Source organism: Pelophylax lessonae, assembly GCF_965119305.1.
Source record: "Pelophylax lessonae genome assembly, chromosome: 4".
Classification (NCBI taxonomy): Eukaryota; Metazoa; Chordata; class Amphibia; order Anura; family Ranidae; genus Pelophylax; species Pelophylax lessonae.
Window position 1 is genome coordinate 493,673,768 of NC_138771.1, and position 14,709 is coordinate 493,688,476.

Sequence of the window (14,709 nt, forward strand, 5' to 3'; positions counted from 1 at the left end):
AAAATCAGAGTCAGCAGGTAGAGCATCTCCTCTTAGTCAGGTTGGATAGATAATTTTCCTCCAGTCTCTGCTCCATTATCAATGACCGTCTGCTCCCTTTTAATGTTTCGTGGGAAAAAATAGCAAATAAAAAAACGAATATAGCATATATAATTGCTAAACAAGTCATATTGTAACTGAATGATATTAAAAATTATCTTCCCTTTTCAATCTGCAGCCGCTGTAATTTTCTATTTTTTTGGTGAGATACTCCCAAAAGGTAAATCAAGTCTAAAGGGGACATGGCTGACTGAGGCTTCTTTTTTAGTGAGCTCCGTGATCTACCCCACTTAGCCCGGCTTTCGCTCATTATTTTCTTGCGGTATGCGGTCTGCCAAAAGGGGGAAGACTAGGAGTACCGCCGGACGCCCACATACCTCCCGAACCTCACCTGCTGGAGGAGAAATCTGGCACTTCTCCCCTTCTCAGCCCCCCCCCCCCCCCCCGGCAAGCAAGATGGCGGCGCCATGCTCTGTACCCCAGGCCGGCGGGAATCCGTTGCCGGCGTCACCCGCGCCTTCTGCTGCTCTCAGACACCCCTGCTGCCTTCCGCCCTTCTAACCCGGGCACAGCGAGACCGTTGAGCCAACTGGGGGCGGACAAGGAGCTCCGAACCATCCTTCGCTCTCTACCGAGTGTGGCCGACATAGAGGCGATCGTCGGCCGCCTGGAGGCCGCTCACCGCTAGCCGCTAGAAGGTGCAAGCGGTTCAGCAAGAGATCCGCCAGGTGTCAGACAGAGTATTGGCGGGGGAGACGACCATCTCTGATATGGATCGTCGCTTGTCCACCCTCGAGAAGTCGCAGGCGGCTCACTTGGAGGCCGCGGTGGCCATGCAGTTGCATATAGAAGATATGGAGGACCGTAGCCGTCACAACAACATTCGCCTGAAGGGCCTCCCGGAGGCGACAGGGTCGGAGGATCTACCTGCCACGATGTCAGCTGTCTTGAGTCAACTTTTGGGGAAGACACTCCGGAGAACCTCGAGTTTGACCGAGTCCACAGGGCGCTGGGTCCCCGGGCATCGGCTGCGGACCGCCCGCGGATGTCATTTGCAGACTGCATCGGTTCACTCATAGGGAGATGGTGATCCGCAAGGCCTGGGAATCTGGCCCACTGGATTTTGGTGGCGCTTCCCTACAGTTCATGCCCGACTTGTCGAGGGCCACTCTATATTGAAGGGCCTTGCTTCGCCCATTGTTAGAGCTGGCCAGGAGAGCTGGATACACCTACCGGTGGGGCTACCCCCTATCGGTCACGTTCCGTAAGCCTAACACTGCCTTCACCCTCCGATCACCGAGTGACCTTCCTGCTCTGTTTGTCTTCCTGGAGACGGATCCGATCACCGTATCCAACTGGCTGTTGCTCTTGCCGAGGCCTTCAGACCGTCGGGCCTCCACCGCGGGGGATGCTCCCCTGCTGCCTCGCCCGCAGCGATTCCGCCGCGGCTCCAGGACTCGCCTAACGGACGCCCCCAGGGAACTGTGAGTACGTGATCGTCACCCGAGACTTCCATGCTTACCTCTTTGGTTCCAGTTTGCGGCACTGTGGATCCCTCATGTTGACCCCCTCTGAGTCGCCCGGACTTGTTTTGCCCCTTTTTTGCTTCCCGCTGCTCCCTTGCCTTCCCCCGGGTGTGCCTGCTCCCCCTTGGACACTGTGGACCTTCCGGACTGCCTATGCCCACTAACCGTTGCTTTTGTTTTTGGTTCGCGCACCCGAAATGCCCTGGCCCGCTCGTCCCCCTCCCCGGTACGGCTTTGCTGTGCTCGGGACCCCCACACCTGCACTACCCGGCGGGGGAGATGTCACCTGGACACATGCTGTGGCCCTGGATATTCCTCTGTGGCCGGAGGAGCTGACGAAGGAACTGTTGCTGTGCACCCTGGTTTGGGGGATTTGTCCTTTATTTGTTTTTTACTGTTGGGAACTGCGGAATCCTTCTTGCCTTCGGGCACGGGGGACTTCTAGGGGTGAGTGCTTGGGGATGTTGGGATGCGGGGGGATGGGGGGTATGGGGGATCGGGCACAGGGGATATGTTCTGGTACATTAGTGGGGCACTGCCTTGTCTTGGGGGAGGGTCCTGGCTTCCTGGGGGAGGGGTTGATTTCGGTGAGGTGACGTTCACTTCCCTCATGACTTTGGTCCCCAGACTAGAGGGATGGCTCTGCAAGGTGGGGGGTTGAGATCTGTTCACGGCCCTTTGATCTACTGCCATCTAGAGGGGGTGTGCTGGGAGGCTCTGGGGTTTAGCATGCCCGCACTCTACTTCTTCCTTTCCTGCTTTTGTGGCACGGGGGAGCTATGGGTGGGGGACTTGTGACATGTTTACAATTTTCTTACTACAATTGCACTATAGACCGGTTGGTTTTCTGCCGTGCCTGTTGCCTTAACGGCAGTTAGTCAGCAGGGGGGTTGTGGTTTTGGGTTCTGTGTTTTTTTTTTTTTTTGTTTTATTAGGGTACTCTCCTTACATAACTCATGCTCATGATTTATTTTTCATGCCGGGCTGGGTGGGTGGACCGGGCTCGCGGCTGTAAGTCGGTCCTTTTTCCGTCCGCGCTCCCACTCGGTTCGCCTGGGGTGTGCTCTCGGAGCCCCCTAGTGCACTTGCAGGGTTTTTCTTTCTGCAGTTTAGTGTTGTCGACGGGACTCGCTCCTGTTGGTGTTTGTCAGCTCTATCGTCCTATCTTCCTACTTTCTGGTCTTCTCGTCCACCTCTTTCCCCCTTCTCTCTCCCTTTTGTTGTGTCCCCTGTCCTCTTTCTGATCCTCCTCCTCCCCCCCTCCTTTTTTTTTTTTTTTTTTTTGGGCAATGGATGATCTCACTGTGGTCTCGCTCAATGCGAAGGGGCTCAATGTCCCGGAAAAGCGTACGGTGCTTCTGAACGATTTACGCCGCTGCCGCGCTGATTTGGCGTTTATACAGGAGACCCACTTCAGAGAGGCACGTCTCCCGCTCCTCAAAAACGCTTCTTTCCTATCTCCTTCCACTCGACCAATGCCACTGCAAAGTCGAGAGGAGTGTCTATTCTCCTGGACTGTATGTGTTCGTCAGGGGATCCGTGGGCACCTTTCCGCTGACCTTTGCGACTATATACTCACCCAATGATGGCCAGGAGGTCTTCATTATCCGGATGCTCGCTTCCTTTCAGGAGGGCCAGCTGATTCTGGGGGGGACTTCAATGTCCCTTTGGTCCCTGCTGTGGACACTTCTGCCAGTGTTTCGTCCTTTCCTCGTAATCCGCGTCGCCCCATACTGGAGGCTTTCCATACTGCCCAACTGGTGGATGTGTGGCGGTTGCAACACAGTGGGGAACGGAATTACACCTTTTTCTCCTCCCCGCATAAATTATACTCCCACATTGATTTCTTTTTGATCCCGCATGGTCAGCTTCACGCGGTCACTAACACTGCCATTGGATCGATTACTTTCTCCGATCACGCAATGATCACATTATCGTACCGACTAACAGAGGGGGCTGGGGACAGTTTAATGCTTGGCGCCTGAGTGATTCCCTCCTCCAACACCCGGAAGTGCAATCGGAGATTTTGAAGGAGCATGAGGAATACTTTCGAGTGAACACTACAAAGGACTGTGACCCGGGGGTGGTGTGGGAGGCACACAAGACGGTCATCCGTGGCATTTTCATTAAACATGGTGCGCGTCTAAAGAGAGCGTGGGCCCAGCTGTTGGAAAAGTTGCTAGGAGATGTCCACCACTTGGAGCTTCAACACAAACGCTCCTTAGACCACGCTGTGGCGACGGAGCTTCTCTCTCTCCGCAAGCAAGTGCAGGACCTGCTATTCACCAAAGCGAAGGCAGATCTGCAAAGCTCCCATCACTCCTTTTATGTGTCAGGGAACAAGTGTGGGAAGCTGCTGGCGGCTTCGGTGCGCGCTCAATGATTGGCCAACTATGTCCCGCACTTACTTTCACCCTCGGGTCAAAGGGTCTCCCTGCCCAAAAAAGATTGCGAGTACGTTCAGGGACTTCTACTCCCCCCTCTACAATTTGCCACCTCAGGGGGTGTCGAGCTCTCAAATCGATGACTATCTCAGATCCGCGAATTTGCCCTCCCTGGCGCCGGAAGATCAGGAACTGATGGAAGCCCCGATTATGTTATCGGAACTTCAGGGGGCAATGGGGTCTTTTAAACCGGGCAAGGCACCTGGACCGGATGGCTTCACATTGCCCTATTACACCACCTTTCTCCATTTACTGGGCCCGCATTTGGTGGCCTGGTTTAACCACTTGGGCGAGGGGGGATACAGGTTCCCGATAGACTTTTTACGGGCTCATGTTTCTCTTATCCCCAAGGAGGGGAAGGAACTAAAATTAGATCTAAAATTATTTGCTAAAATTATCACCAACAGGATGGCCCCTCACATGCAGTCCTTGGTTCACCTGGATCAGGTCGGGTTCATTCCGACGCGGGAGGCGAGGGATAATACCTCCTAAGGTTTTGAACTTGATCCACCAAACGCAGGTGTCCCGGACGCCGTGCCTTCTCCTTAACACAGATGCGGAGAAGGCCTTTGACCGTGTTCATTGGCCATTCATGATGTCCACACTCCGGTCTATTGGCTTAGGGGAGACCATGCGGACCTGGATATCTCAAATTTATTCGCACCCTACGGCCCAGGTGAAATGTAATGGGGTACTGTCGGACTTCTTCCCGATTCTCAGCGGCACCCGTCAGGGATGCCCACTATCACCCCTGCTCTTTGCGCTCTCACTGGAGCCCTTTCTATGTAGGGTGCGCAACAGCCCTGACATATCGGGGCTTTCCGTAAGGGACTACGAATGTAAGGTGTCCGCCTACGCGGATGACATGTTATTCTCCCTTACCAATCCGGTGATCTCATCCCCTAACTTGCTGAAGGAACTGGAGGCTTTTAGTCGTTGCTCCAATCTGAAAGTTAACCTGAGCAAGTCGGAGGCCATGGGAGTGGCGATGCCGGCGGGCCTGCTGTCGCAACTGTCGGCATCTCTACCTGGACGAAATCAGCTTTTTCCTATCTTGGCACTAAAATCACCCCAGACCTTACTAAGCTCTACGAACTGAACTTTGCTCCACTATTGACGACCATTCATGGGCTGTTGGACAGTTGGGATGTGGGCCTACACTCCTGGTTCGGGAGATGTAACCTCATTACAATGACGATATTGCCTAAGATTTTATATCTCCTACAGGCGCTTCCCATCCAGATTCCTGCGGGTTTCTTTCACCGAATCCACCCCCTGTTCATCCGTTTTATTTGGACTGGGGGGTGGCCGCGATTGGCACGATCACTCTTGACCCTTCCTAAGCAACATGGGGGTCTAGCACTCCCTGACGTGGCCAAATATTGTCAGGCGGTGCACCTTACTAGATTGCTGGATTGGTGTAGGCACGGCCCTGGGAAGCTCTGGGTACAACTAGAACAGGCCCAGTCAGATTTCCCTCTGGGTGGTGCACCGTGGTGTAAACTGAAGGCTCGTAGTCCTCTCGGATCCCACCCACTGATAGGTGTGACGCTGGCAGTGGTGTCTTCTCTTTTCTCTCATCCAGCTATATCTACGCAGACGTCCCCGCTGTATCCCATGCTGGGGAACCCGGCCTTTGAGTCGGGGATCTCTGACGTGACCCTTAAAGGGGCTACGGACTGAGGGCCTTTATTTAGCCTCCCACTTTGTAGTAGGGAGTCGCTTGCCCTTCATGGGGGACCTGATGGACTCCGCAGGTCGCTTTCGACTCCCATTTTGGACGGCGACACGGTTACATCACTTTCTGCACTCCCTTTCGCCTCCCGAGCTCTATGCCCGGGATCGAACGCTGTTTGAGGATTATTGCATGGAGGAGGGGACGCTGCCGAGTCCTCTTTCCAAAACATATGGCCTCCTAATTGCCCCTGCGGAAGGCTTTGTCCCATCATATTTTGCGAAATGGGAGCGCGATTTAGGGTGTACTTTTACACCTGCCCAATGCCTGAATATCTGTACATTGGCTCTTAAGACCCCGACATGTACGAATCTGCAGGAAACCAATTATAAGGTATTAACCAGATGGTACCGTGTCCCCTCGCTCTTGCATAGATTCTATCCGGAAGTTACAGAGAGGTGCTGGGAAGTCCACGTGAGCCCCTACCTACGATCGGCGATTGTGTGCAGAAATTGAAGGAAATCAATAAGTTTGAGGATCTGACCCTCTCTGTACAGCATCGGCGGGAGAAATACAGGAAGATTTTGGGATTTTGGAACATGTTCCTCCTCTCTGACCGGGGTAAAGCCCTGATGTTCTCACAGCATTCAGACGGCGCGCCGAAAGCGGCATACATGATAATTCACTTTTCGGGCACAGACTGAGAGGGTCTATTCCCCCCCCCCCCCTATTTCCCACCCATCCCTCCCAGTGTACCTCCTTGTCTTCTCTTTTTTCTCTTCTCCCTTTCGTGTCTGTTTTTCTCTCTTTTCCTCCCCTTTTAGTTGTACCCCTTTTGGGGGTTTTAACAACATACAAAAAAAACAGGGAATCGGAAACGAATGGGGGGTGTTTCTTTGATAGCCTTGTCCCACTGAAGTGGGGTACCATGGTGCTACGAAATACCTGGGTTGCTGACAGGGTATATTTAGGCACTTTTGAGCCTGTCTAGGCTGTTTGCATTACCTACTACTACATGTTGGCCATTCTACAAAGATGAGGTATTTTGTGATATTTTGCTCTGTATGACTGGTTGTATACCCACTTTCTGTGTAATATTGTCTGCAATTTCTGTTGATGTTCTTCCATTGTTTCTGATTTTCTATTTATAAATAAACATATTTGAAAAAAAAAATCAAGTCTAAAGGGATGCAGACCCTGTCACTTTCCTCATTAGAACCCTGCAAGTGCAGCAGCAAATTGATGATTATAAAATCACTCCCATTAGAATTAGATTCACGTCACACATGGACACAGACAGACAAACAAACAGCGACTTCTTCAGAATAACAAAAGGTAGGAATCTGCAGAAAGGTTTGTTAAAATCCCTGCAATGTACAGAGATAACCCAGACAGGAATGTTTTTTTTTCTTAACAAAAGTGGCGTTACTCTTTAAAGTTGAAGACACCGCTAGATGCTCAGTGTTGGATTAAGAACCCAAAGAAGCCCCTTTCTGTGGACCTCTCTGATTTAGGTTTGCTTTGCTACTGTGGCCTGATTTCATGTGAACCCTTTTACCTGCCCTTGCACTATCCAGTAAGACTTAAGCTAGGTTCACACCAGTACGGTGAGACCTAGCGCGGCATGAAATTTTGTGATCTCATGTGACGCGTGTAGGGCAGCCGGTTCATTTCAATAAACTGCCCTACCTGCGATAAACGTGGAGAAAGAAGTTCCTGACCCTTTTGTAAAACTACACTGCACAGGGCTGCATCATCTTGCTGTTTGGCATGTGCTTTTGTGCCCAATGTTTTGGTGTGCAATTAAGCCCTTAAAAATTTCTGGGCTGAAAGTTGGTAGTTGCTCTGGGCCATACACATCTCTCCTATTCCCCCAGCTATGTGACAGCTCTTGAAAATGGCGATTGGCCAGTCAGAAGACACAGAGAACCGCACTATGGGAAATGAGGGAGTGCCAAATGGTCCCCTACCCTCGCAAGTACCAGGTTTTTGTTGAGCAGAGATACACTATATTACCAAAAGTATTGGGACACCTGCCTTTACACACACATGAACTTTAATGGCATCCCAGTCTTAGTCCGTAGGGTTCAATATTGAGTTGGCTCACCCTTTGCAGCTATAACAGCTTCAACTCTTCTGGTAAGACTGTCCACAAGGTTTAGGAGTGTGTCTATGGGAATGTTTGACCATTCTTCCATAAGCGCATTTGTGAGGTCAGGCACCAATGTTGGAGAGAAGGCCTAGCTCACAGTCCCTGTTCTAATTCATCCCAAAGGTGTTCTTTCGGGTTGAGGTCAGGACAGTCAAGTTCCTCCACCCCAAACTCGCTCATCCATGTCTGTATGGACCTTGCTTTGTACACTGGTGCGCAGTCATATTGGAAAAGGAAGGGGCCATCCCCAAACTGTTCTCACAAAGTTGGGAGCATGAAATGGTCCAAAATGTCTTGGTATGCTAACACCTTAAGAGTTCCCTTCACTGGAACTAAGGGGCCAAACCCAACCCCTGAAAAACAAACCCACACCATAATACCCCCTCCATAAAATGATTTGGACAAGTGCACAAAGAAAGGTTCATAAAGACAAGGATGAGTGAGTTTGGGGCTGATGAACTTGACTGGTCTGCACAGAGTCTTGACCTCAACCCGATAGAACACCTTTGGGATGAACTAGAGCGGAGACTGTGAGCCAGGCCTTCTCGTCCACACCTGACCTCACAAATGCGCTTCTGGAAGAATGGTCAGACATTCCTATAGACACACTCCTAAAACTTGTGGACACCCTTCCCAGAAGAGTTGAAGCTGGTAAAGCTGCAAAGGGTGGGCCAACTCAATATTGAACCCTACAGACTAAGACTAGGATGACATTAAAGTGTCCCAATACTTTTGGTAATATAGTGTAGTAGGATATGAAGAAGCTTAGTATTATCCCCTATCAATGGGTGTGAGAAAAGTGCCAAAAGCAGATTTAATTTTAATTAGACTTGAATCCTATAAAGACAATTCTCCTCAAGGGTTCAGAGGGTCTTCTTCATTAGGGTTTGGTATTGTTGAAGGAAGCATGAAAGATTTGTTGAAATTCTAACAGGTCGTTGGTATCATCGCTCCAGGAGTTTGATTTGTTTGAGCCGGCTGCTTACACCTCAGGATACCTCCAGTTTCATCATTTCAGAACACAATTTGTTTAGTGGTACCAAGCCCTGATGAAGGAGGAGCCTTTGAATCCCAAAACAGATATCCTTTTTATGATAAAAGTCTGAATGAAACTTAATGTGGACTTTATACATTCTGCTTTTGTCACTTTCCTCCTCTCACACCCAGTCCCTAATTAGATTCCAGCAATCACATTATTATGCCATTGTATAACTTGTTTTACTTGTTTCCTTTCAGCTTCTCCATTGTCCCAGGGTCCTATCGCTCATTTGCTTCTCCTGATGCGGCAAATTACCACCAACATCTTTAAGAATTCATCGCCAAGTCAGCCGTGAACAGCTGTAAAAGAATTTCTGCAAAATAATTTTCTGCAAAAGTGGTATTTCATTTGTACATGGAATATTGTGGATTGAGTCACAGCATTCTTATATCTTCTGAGGACTGCAGAAGTGAGACCTCCATTCCATAATTCTTAGCTCTGATCCTACCCACCTGGGAGGTTTGAGTATTCCTGCCCACCTTTGTGCATCCCTCCTCTGACATTCTCCATAATGTAAAATAAATGATACTACCAGCAGGCATTGTGTGATACAGAAATGTGAGTTTAGGGTGGACTGACCCTTGGAAATGTTTGTCAAAGACATCCCCAGATGCCATTGAAACACGAAGGGCTTTGTGTATAAAATGTGTCCCTAGCAACCCGATTTCCCTGTGCCATTTTGGTTGCTATGGCCAGCCCCCTTTGCTTTCTGATGTGGCCAACCAAATATCATTTTCAGACCCACTACAGCTACGGACTGTGATATGAAGATAATTCCTGCAATACTTGATCAAATCAATGTAACTAAGTTCTAAAAATATATGTGATTCTGTCCATGGATGTCCTTTTGTTGTTTACGTGTCAATAAAGTATTTTTGAATGAGAAGGGCATTCTAATTCTGTAAGTCTGCTGGGACCTGAATGCAACCCTGGCAAGGTCAAGCCATTTTTATTCTGGATCTGGAGATGTTGTTGATAGAAACCCATAGGATTCCAGCTGGTTTATTTATTTTTTAACTACAAGAAATGGTACCCTGGTGCAGTCACTGTAGGAAACAACAGAATGTTCAATCTGCTGCAACAGCGCTTTCTACCAGCAATATGACCCTGTCTGAGGACTAGGCAATGACCATCATTATTGTCCCTTCCAGAGTGCCAGTAGAACCACCATCCTTTCCCCATCCTTTCCCCACCCCTTTCTATAGCAAATGTAATGCCCAGCTAAGCCAGGCTGACATATTTTGGGTCCTGAGACATTGCTTGAGACTTTTGCATTCTACAAGAGGTTCACTTTTTACCAGCAGCATAAATGTTTTAGCTCAGAAGACTCCAAAGGGTTAACCTGTGCCTCTCTGCTCCATCTGCCAGTTGTGCTCTAGAAATAGCAGCTTATTACAGCCTGTCATATGTTCTCTTAGCTCCAGACCCCCCCCCCCCCTTCCTGTATTCCCACTGTGCGCACTGTGTAATTATCCAGTTTAAAACCAAAATACACTCATCAACAAGAGCCAATGTACCATTTTCGCCTGCAGGGATATCCCAATCACAGACCTCCAGGTACTACAAGCCCCAGCGTGCCCTAACAACAATCAGGGAAAGAGGAATGTTTGGGTTTAGTGACAGACCTGTGTGATGTCTCTGATGAGAGCGCAACAAATGCCCCCACATTAATACAAAATGAAGATAAGATCAACTGAACTGTTAAGAGGCAATTAAAGTAGATGTAAAGCCAATCACTAAAATCTTAATGTTTCAAAAGTCAGTTTTTCTTTTTAAATCTGCATCTTTTTTTTTTTTTTTTTTTTAGAATGATCCTTGGTGGTCCTGCCACAAGGGGTCTTTGCTCAGGTACTTCTTGTATAGGGTGACAAAACTCTGTCCTTGTCTTCCAATTGTGCTTCTGCGTTGTCATCCTCTCACACAGGATTCTAATAATGGGTGTTTTAACACATTACACAGGCATGGTCTGCTGTTGTCATTATCAGGAAAACCCACTCTGGGAAATGCAACCATTACTGCAGTGCAATGATGTGCAGCCAAAGCTGGAGAGAGTGCATATAGACCAAAACTGGTTAAAAGGGGCTGCAGGAGATCTGCAGCACTAAGATGAGAAAAGGTTAAAAAAAGAAAAAAAAAAACAACCCTTCCTGCCCCAACCCCAGCATTCCTTTAAGTGGGTCATACACCTCGTACACAAGGGCCGAATGTCGGCCAGTTCCTGCCCTAGCCTCAGCCCCAGCATTCCTTTAAAGCGGAGTTATACCCCCCTAATCCTAAGCTACCCCCAATTACCCTAACACTAACCCCACATTACAGTACATTACATTTACTGAATAAAGACTAATACTTACCTTTAAAATTGATTGAAGAGCGCGGCCATCTCCGGTGTGGGCATCTGAAGCTGTGGTGTCCCCCCGCTGTGTTCCTCTTCCTGGTTCTGGGCTAACCAGTAGTAGAATAGCGGCCGGCTGTTCCCATTGCATCCTGGGATTGATGACGCTCATCTCCCAGGAGGCAATGCAAAGGAGGAAGTGACGTCGGGGGCCGCGGCCGCACAAGGAGGAAGAGAAATGAAGGTAAGTTTATTTTCATAAAAAACAAGGTAAGTGAAACAAAAAAAAATAATAATTATCCAATTATTTTTCAGGTTTTTGTACTCTGATGCTGCAAAGTTTATTTTTAGGCTGGAACTCCGCTTTAAGTGGGTCATATGCCTAGTACACAAGGGCCGAATGTTGGTCAGTTCCTGCCCCAGCCTTCCTTTAAGTGGGTCATACGCCTAGTACACAAGGGCCGAATGTCAGCCACTTCCTGCCTCAGCCCCAACCTTCCTTTAAGTGGGTCATACACCTAGTACACAACAGGCGAATGTCAGCCAGTTCCTGCCCCAGCCTTCCTTTAAGTGTGTCATATGCCTAGTACACAAAGGCCAAATATCAGCCAGTTCAATAGAAAGTGTCCGACATTCGGTCCATGTGTATGGCAGCCAGTCTGATGTTGAAGGCTCAGGACCAAAAAATGTCTGCCAATCGGCTCCCTATCAGTGCTCTCAGCCAGTGGCTGACAGTGCTGACCAAAGTGTTCTGGCGCAGCCATCCCCGTGTCAGAACACAATAGAACAGCAGGGAAGATTGCTGTACTAACATCAGATTGTTAGTACAGCGGCTCCAACCTGAGCTGTCAATTTTTTTTTTCACACTAGAGGTGTGTACTAGGCTTTAGGCTGGGGGGGGGGGGGGCAGGGTGGAATAGTTACCCAGTTAGGGTTAACATCTTCTTGAATTGGGAAGTAAAATCACAAGGTACAAGTGCATAAATAGTCCATATAGCAAACTTGATGGAAAATTACACCCCACAAAAGACAAGGAGGCACAGCCACATTTACACCTGTAGAAAAAAGGGTTAAAGTGTTATCAAACCCACAACAGTAAAATCAGTGAGTATATGCAGTAAAGCATGCTTGTTATACTTACTGTGGAACCAAAAAAGTTAATCCTACACATTGTGAAAAAAGGCTGTTTGATCCTGTCTTCTTTGATCCTCCCATTCTTCCACAATCCCCAATCCATCTCCTGACAGTACAGAGCCTTGGGGGCACTCTGCACATGCTCAGATTGGTGTGTATTGCTAGAGAGTTATATTTCTTGGGAAAGTGCATGTGATCAGCACAGGGCCAATCAGCACTGTCCAGACAGAGGGTCAAGGGTCCTGCAGCCTTATAGGACAGTCAGAGTACAATGAAAACTCCTCCTACAAGCTTTAACCAGGCATTGGTAGAAGTTACAAGACTGTTATATACTGCTGATGAGAAAAGGTATTAGCAGTTTATATTTGCTAAAATAATTGCATTTCCATGTTGTGTGTACTGTGGGAGACCAGATATAATAAGTACAGGCTCCTGAGTTTAGGAACACTTTAACCTCCACACATGGAAAGGCTTATTTACATTAAAAACTGTGGGCAGCTATGGTGGGACAATAAAGTGTAGGTTCTTCTGGTGCAGAGGCTGACTGGCACAATGTTCTCTGTATTGCACTATGGAATATGTTAGAGCTATATAAATGTACACTACTAGTGTGTAACTGTGGTGGAACATTAAAGTGTAAGCTCCTTTGGTGTGAATAACAGTGTTCACTATACAGCACTGTAATATATGTCAGAGCCATATACAGTGGGTACGGAAAGTATTCAGACCCCCTTAAATTTTTCACTCTTTGTTATATTGCAGCCATTTGCTAAAATCATTTAGGTTCATTCTTCTTCCTCATGAATGTACACATAGCACCCCATACTGACAGAAAAACACAGAATTGTTGACATTGTTGCAGATTTATTAAAAAAGAAAAACTGAAATATCACATGGTCCTAAGTATTCAGACCCTTTGCTCAGTATTTAGTAGAAGCCCCCTTTTGATCTAATACAGCCAGGAGTCTTTTTGGGAAAGATGCAACAAGTCTTTCACACCTGGATTTGGGGGATCCTCTGCCATTCCTCCTTGCAGATCCTCTCCAGTTCTGTCAGGTTGGATGGTAAACGTTGGTGGACAGCCATTTTTAGGTCTCTCCAGAGATGCTCAATTGGATTTAAGTCAGGGCTCTGGCTGGGCCATTCAAGAACAGTCATGGAGTTGTTGTGAAGCCACTCCTTCGTTATTTTAGCTGTGTGCTTAGGGTCATTGTCTTGTTAGAAGGTAAACCTTCGGCCCAGTCTGAGGTCCAGAGCACTCTGGAGAAGGTTTTTGTCCAGGATATCCCTGTACTTGGCCGCATTCATCTTTCCCTCGATTGCAACCAGTCGTCCTGTCCCTGCAGCTGAAAAACACCCCCACAGCATGATGCTGCCACCACCATGCTTCACTGTTGAGACTGTATTGGACAGGTGATGAGCAGTGCCTGGTTTTCTCCACACATACCGCTTAGAATTAAGGCCAAAAAGTTCTATTTTGGTCTCATCAGACCAGAGAATCTTATTTCTCACCATCTTGGAGTCCTTCAGGTGTTTTTTAGCAAACTCCATGCGGGCTTTCATGTGTCTTACACTGAGAAGAGGCTTCCGTCGGGCCACTCTGCCATAAAGCCCAGACTGGTGGAGGGCTGCAGTGATGGTTGACTTTCTACAACTTTCTCCCATCTCCTGACTGCATCTCTGGAGCTCAGCCACAGTGATCGTTGGGTTCCTTTTTACCTCTCTCACCAAGGCTCTTCTCCCCCGATAGCTCAGTTTGGCCGGACGGCCAGCTCTAGGAAGAGTTCTGGTCGTCCCAAACGTCTTCCATTTGAGGATTATGGAGGCCACTGTGCTCTTATGAACCTTAAGTGCAGCAGAAATCTTTTTGTAACCTTGGCCAGATCTGTGCCTTGCCACAATTCTGTCTCTGAGCTCTTCAGGCAGTTACTTTGACCTCATGATTCTCATTTGCTCTGACATGCATTGTGATCTGGAAGGTCTTATATAGACAGGTGTGTGGCTTTCCTAATCAAGTCCAATCAGTATAATCAAACACAGCTGGACTCAAATGAAGGTGTAGAACCATCTCAAGGATGATCAGAAGAAATGGAAAGCACCTGAGTTAAATATATGAGTGTCACAGCAAAGGGTCTGAATACTTAGGACCATGTGATATTTTAGTTTTTCTTTTTTAATAAATCTGCAACAATGTCAACAATTCTGTGTTTTTCCGACCATATGGGGTACTATGTGTACATTCATGAGGAAGAAGAATGAACTTAAATGATTTTAGCAAATGGCTGCAATATAACAAAGAGTGAAAAATTTAAGGGGGTCTGAATACTTTCCGTACCCACTGTAAATGTCTAATTATTATTATACAGGA

The 14,709-nt window shown here is 48.0% G+C and overlaps 1 protein-coding gene across 2 annotated transcripts in view; it reads left to right on the plus strand.

Moving 5' to 3' along the window:
- PEX26 (peroxisomal biogenesis factor 26) overlaps positions 1 to 14,709 on the plus strand; it is a 63,908-nt gene that overhangs the window by 18,153 nt on the left and 31,046 nt on the right. Inside the window, exon 5 of one of the 2 annotated variants that reach the window (XM_082256531.1) lies at positions 9,073 to 9,761. The exons of the other annotated variant lie outside the window; for it this stretch is intronic. Within the exon in view, the coding sequence (XP_082112657.1) occupies positions 9,073 to 9,170 (98 nt within the window). The 3' untranslated portion in view covers positions 9,171 to 9,761. Of the gene's footprint in view, positions 1 to 9,072; positions 9,762 to 14,709 lie in introns of those variants that run through there. 2 annotated transcript variants of the gene reach the window in all.